Below are 5,438 nucleotides of genomic sequence, written 5' to 3'. Positions count from 1 at the left end.
GAAATGGATTTCCTTCATTTTATTGAGTTGAGTTAACCTCAAATTTGCAGCTTCAGCCCAGTCCAAGATCCACCTCATCAGAGTTCACATGGCTTTGTGTTCCAATTCTATGGGTAGATGACAAGCTTTTTCGAAGACTAACCGATAAGGAGAAGTGCCAATAGGAGTTTTGTACGCCGTGCGGTATGCCCGTAATTCGCCATCTAGATTCCTTGACCAATCCGTCATGTTTGCATTAACAGTTTTTGCTAGAATGCTCTTGATCTGCCGGTTGGAAACCTCAACTTGACCACTTTATTGGGGATGATAAGATGTTGCCACCTTATGCTTGACGCCATATTTCTCTAGTAGCCCGTGAAAGACTTGTTGCATAAATGAGACCCACCATCACTAGGAATGGCTCTAGGAGTGCCAAACCGAGTAAATATGTTTTTCTTTAAGAATGCGGTCACACTTCTTGCCTCGTTGTTTGGTAAGGCAATTACTTCAACCTATTTGGATACATAGTCCACAACCACCAAAATATATTTCATCCCACAAGAGCTTACAAAGGGACCCATAAAATCAATTCCCCACACGTCGAAGATTTCTATCTCCATCACAAAGTACATTGGCAATTCATGCCTCTTGGAGATTGATCCTTTCCTTTGGCATTGGTAAAAAGCCTTGACCATTTGATTGGAATCATGATAGATCGACGGCCAATAATAACCACATTCAAGCACCTTAACCGTTGTTCGATTTCCCCCATGGTGACCCCCAACCGGTGAATTATGGCATGCCTTTAGAATTGGCATAATCTCTTCTTCTGGAACACACCTTCTAATGTTGTTGTCAGCACAAACACGAAACAAGAATGGTTCTTCCCAATAGTATTGCCGACAGTCTCTCAAGAACTTCTTCTTTTGATAGGATTCCAATCCCTTCGGAATAAGGTCACTAACCAAGTAGTTATCAATATCGGCATACCAAGGAGAAAAAGTGCTAGATAGTGCCATTATGTGTTCATCCGAGAATGCATCGTTGATTTCAAGATCTCCCTTTGGCCTTCCTGCCTCTTCAAGACGTGATAATGATCCGCTACTTGATTTTGACTTCCCTTGCGATCCTTGACCTTGAAGTCTAATTCTTGCAACAACAATACCCAACGAATCAACCGACGCTTTGCATCCTTCTTTTCCATGAGATAGCAAAGAGCAGCATGATCTGTGTACACTATCACCTTGGATCCCAACAAATAAGCCCGGAACTTCTCAAAGGCATAGACAATGGCAAGAAGTTCTTGCTCAGTCATCGTGTAATTCATTTGCGCCCCATTGAGTGTCTTGCTTGCATAATAAACCGGGTGGAGAACATTGTTGTGACGTTGGCCAAGCATTGATCCAATAGCTACACCACTGGCATCACACATGAGCTCAAAAGGAAGAGACCAATCGGGTGTGAAAATAATAGGTGTCGTGGTGAGCCTTTGCTTCAATCCCTCAAAGGCTATGAGGCATTTCTCGTCAAATACAAATTTGGCATCTTTCTCAATGTATTTGTACATAGGATTTGCAATCTTGGAAAAATCCTTGATGAAACGCCTATAGAACCCGTCATTCCCCAAGAAACTTCGAACACCTTTAATGGAAGTAAGAGGAGGAAGCTTGGAAATAATATCTATCTTTGCCCGGTCAACCTCTATGCCATGTTTTGAAATTTTATGCCCCAATACAATACCTTCATCCACCATGAAATGGCATTTCTCCTAGTTGAGCACAAGGTTGGTCTCTTCACATCTCTTAAGTACTTGTCTAAGATTGTTAAGACAGTGCTCAAAAGAGTCGCCTACCACCGAGAAGTCATCCATGAAAACCTCCAGAAAATCCTCCACCATGTCGGAGAAAATGGACATCATACATCTTTGAAAAGTAGCCGGAACATTTCACAAACCAAATGGCATCCGGCTCAAAGCAAAAGTTCCATAATGGCAAGTGAATGTTGTCTTCTCTTGATCCTCCAATGCGATGTTGATTTGGTTGTAACTGGAATATCCATCAAGAAAGCAATAGAATGACCTTCCCGCTAGCTGATCAAGCATTTGATCAATAAAAGGCATAGGGAAATGGTCTTTACATGTGGCACTGTTGAGCTTCCGATAATCCATACACATCCTCCATCTAGTCACCGTTATTGTTGGGATGAGCTCATTTTTATCATTTTCAATCACGGTCATGCCTCCCCCTTTAAGGCACACATTGCACCGGGCTCACCCAAGAACTATCGGTAATAGGGTAAACTACCCCGGCATCCAACTACTTGATGATTTATTTCTTTACCACCTCTTGCATGGATGGGTTCAACCGTCATTGATGTTCCACACTTGGTTTCGTCTCACTCTCCAATTGGATCTTGTGTTCGCAAATTCCGGAAGGGAATCTCTCGGATATCCACAATTGTCCATCCAATAGCTTGCATATGCTCTTTCAATACTTCCAACAATTGTTCTGCCTGCACATCATTCAACAAAGAAGAAACGATTACCGGTAAAGTATCATTTGAGCCAAGAAATTTATACCTCAAGTGTGGTGGAAGTGGTTTGAGCTCTAGTTGTGGTGACTCAAGAATAGAAGGTTTTGCAGGAGGAGTGGCTTTATTCTCCAAGTCGAGAGAGAGCTTTGTTGGAGCATAAGTGTAGGACCCAAGCCCCTCCAATGCATTTACTGATTCTATATATTCCATATCTTCACCATCAAAGTTCACCAAAATAGCCGCCAACACCTCACCAAGGCATTGTTCTTCCATCCGCAATTCAACCGCATCTTCCACTTCATCAACAACATCAATCACCGAGATGCTCTCATATTCATGTGGTAGTTTCATACCCTTGCTTGCTAGGAATGTGACCTCTTCATCATTCACACGAAATATGATCTCATTCCGTTCCGAATCCATTAATTCTCTTCATGTGGCTAGTAATGGTCTCCCCAAAATGATAGGGATCTCTTTGTCAACTGCACAATCAAGGATTGCAAAATTGGCGGGTAAATGAAACTTCCCCACTTTAACAAGCACATCATCAACAATTCCATCGGTATCTTTATGGAGCAATCGTCCATTTGCAATCTCATACTTGTGTGTCGTGGCATACCTAACCCTGCTTGCTTGTAAATTGCAAGAGGCATCAAGTTGATGCTAGCCCCATTATCACAAAGGGCTCTTGCAAAATCATGTGCCCCAATAGTACAACGAATGGTGAAAGCTCCCAGGTCTTCTTTCTTTTGAATGGTAGATGTTGCAATAATGGAACTAACCCGGTGAGTCACATTCACCACTTCATTTTTGGTGGTCCTCTTCTTGGTAATCAAATCTTTCAAGTATTTAGCAAAATCCGACATCTTTTGAAATGCTTCCACAAACAGAATATTCACTGATAATTGCTTGAGAATGTCATAGAACATTTCGAGTTTGCTATCATCAACCTTCCTAGAAAATCTTTGAGGGAATGGAGAAGGAGGTATAGAATAGGTGGTGGAGTTTTTGGTGTCTCTTTTACCTTTTCCTTTACCTCTTCTAGGTTTTCATGTTGCACTTTCAACTCTTCTGGAACCTTTTCAACTTCAACAACACTTGGCTCTTCAAGCTCAACTTCATGCTTGGACTTTTCAACTTCAACCACTTGTTCACTCCCTCCTTGTAGTACCTTCCCACTCCGAGTAGTAATCACCATGACATGAGAAGTTGGACCACTCCCACTACCCTTGGGGTTCGCAATTGTGTCACTTGGAAGTGTTCCTTTTTGCTTCAGATTTTATTCCCTAGAGAGGTCTCTCATTTGCATCTCCAATTTTTGAATGGATGTAGTATGAGAACCAACATGCTCGGTCATATTCCTCATAGAAGTGTCGGACTTCTCTTGATTTTGCAATACCCGTTCAAGCATGCCTTCCAACTTAGACTCACTTGAGGAACCTTGATTTGAATATTGACCCTTTGGAGGAACATAAGGGTTTGAACTCCAATTTGGGAAGTTGTTGTTGTTGTTCCAATTACCTTGATTTGAGCCGCCTTGGTTATTTCTCCACTGTTGGTTGCCTTGCCCTTGCGGGTGAGGCCTCCATTAATTTTGTTGTCCTTGACGTTGGTATTGTTGCCTTTGATATCCTTCTTGAGAGTTGTTGACACAGTTTGCCTCCTCAAAGTCTTCATTTGATATGGGTTTCACATCTTCCACCACATTTACTTTCTTCGTTTGGCTCTCTTTTAACATATTTGTCAACACATTGACATTTGTGGCAAGCCCTGCAATCACTTGATCCCTCTCTTGGTTTTCCTTGATCATGGTGGTCAAGGAAGGAGACCCATATGCAATTCCACCTGTGGTGTCCTCTGAGTGCCATGCTTGATTATGCTTCGCCATTTTGTCAAGTATTTGTGTGACCCTTGCGAATGATATGTCCATGAAATATCCGTCAGCTGTATTCTTGGCTATAGATTGGTTCATAGGATCCAAGCCTATGTAGAATTTTTCCAACAAGATAGAATCCGGAAAACCATAGTTGGGAGACCTCACTAAATATAACTTGAACCGATCTCATGCCTCATGTAGATGTTCTCCCAGTACTTGCTTGAAAAAGAAAATTTTATCCCAGAGCTTAGACTTCTTACTTTGCGGGAACCATTTAGCTAAGAATGCCCGGACAAGTTCAGGCCAAGAATGAATGGAGTTTGGTGGCATATTCTGAAGCCATTTCCTTGCATCCGCAGCTAGTGAGTACTTGAAGCACCTCAACCTTAGAGCATCATCCGAGATGTTGCTCTGCTTATGGATCGCTCACACACCCAAGAAGTTTCTAAGATGTCGTGTCGGATAATCATCAGTGGAATTCCTGAAAAACCCCTCCGCTTTGAGCATAAGGATTAAACCATGGTCCACCTTGAAAGTTGCAGTGCCAACAGCTGGAGGTACAATAGCATTTGTAACCTCAATATACTCATCTATGTCCGCAAAAGGATTTTCTTCCATTTTTGCCTCCATTTCTTCTTCATATTCGGCCATGTTTTCCTATCAACACCAAGCAAAACAAGCAAAGTGTGATGGAATAGACTAAGACGTAAAGTAAAGCACACACTAATTAGTAATTTCAAAACCGTATTCCCCGGCAACGGCGCTAAAATTTGATACATTCAAATTACACTTTAATTAAATAGTGTAAGGCGGTCGGTGTCAAATATGATAACCCAACAAGGTTGGGGTCGAATCCCATAGGGAATAGGTGTGAAAAGGTTACTCAAATAGTGTGTTACTTGACTAAATTCGTGATTCTATTCGGTTAATGGTAACAAGAATATGAATTGAGTTTGGTTTGAACAAATAACTAATTGTCATATTGAGAGTGTAAATAATTTGATTAAAGAAACCAAGGTTTTGTCCCCTTCAATGAAGTGTAATGCTATTG

At 41.6% G+C, this 5,438-nt stretch overlaps 1 protein-coding gene across 1 annotated transcript; it reads right to left on the bottom strand.

Moving 5' to 3' along the window:
* Positions 1 to 2,943: 2,943 nt before the first annotated feature.
* Positions 2,944 to 3,709, bottom strand: LOC138885754 (uncharacterized). The gene is made up of 3 exons (XM_070166734.1): positions 3,536 to 3,709; positions 3,131 to 3,419; positions 2,944 to 2,993 (listed from the first exon to the last, which is right to left on the bottom strand). The coding sequence occupies exons 1-3, from the start codon at positions 3,707 to 3,709 to the stop codon at positions 2,944 to 2,946; spliced, it is 513 nt and encodes a 170-aa protein (XP_070022835.1).
* Positions 3,710 to 5,438: the final 1,729 nt, after the last annotated feature.

Source organism: Nicotiana sylvestris, chromosome 2 (assembly GCF_000393655.2).
Source record: "Nicotiana sylvestris chromosome 2, ASM39365v2, whole genome shotgun sequence".
NCBI lineage: Eukaryota > Viridiplantae > Streptophyta > Magnoliopsida > Solanales > Solanaceae > Nicotiana > Nicotiana sylvestris.
This window is presented reverse-complemented; position numbering and strand designations above follow the sequence as displayed.

Coding starts and splice junctions, on each gene's coding strand:
- LOC138885754 (XM_070166734.1), bottom strand. CDS start 3,709: ATGGTGATTACTACTCGGAGTGGGAAGGTACTACAAGGAGGGAGTGAA. Junction 3,420..3,535: donor TAGAAGAGGTAAAGGAAAAG/GTAAAAGAGACA, acceptor GACATTCTCAAG/CAATTATCAGTGAATATTCT. Junction 2,994..3,130: donor TTACAAGCAAGCAGGGTTAG/GTATGCCACGAC, acceptor TTGATTGTGCAG/TTGACAAAGAGATCCCTATC.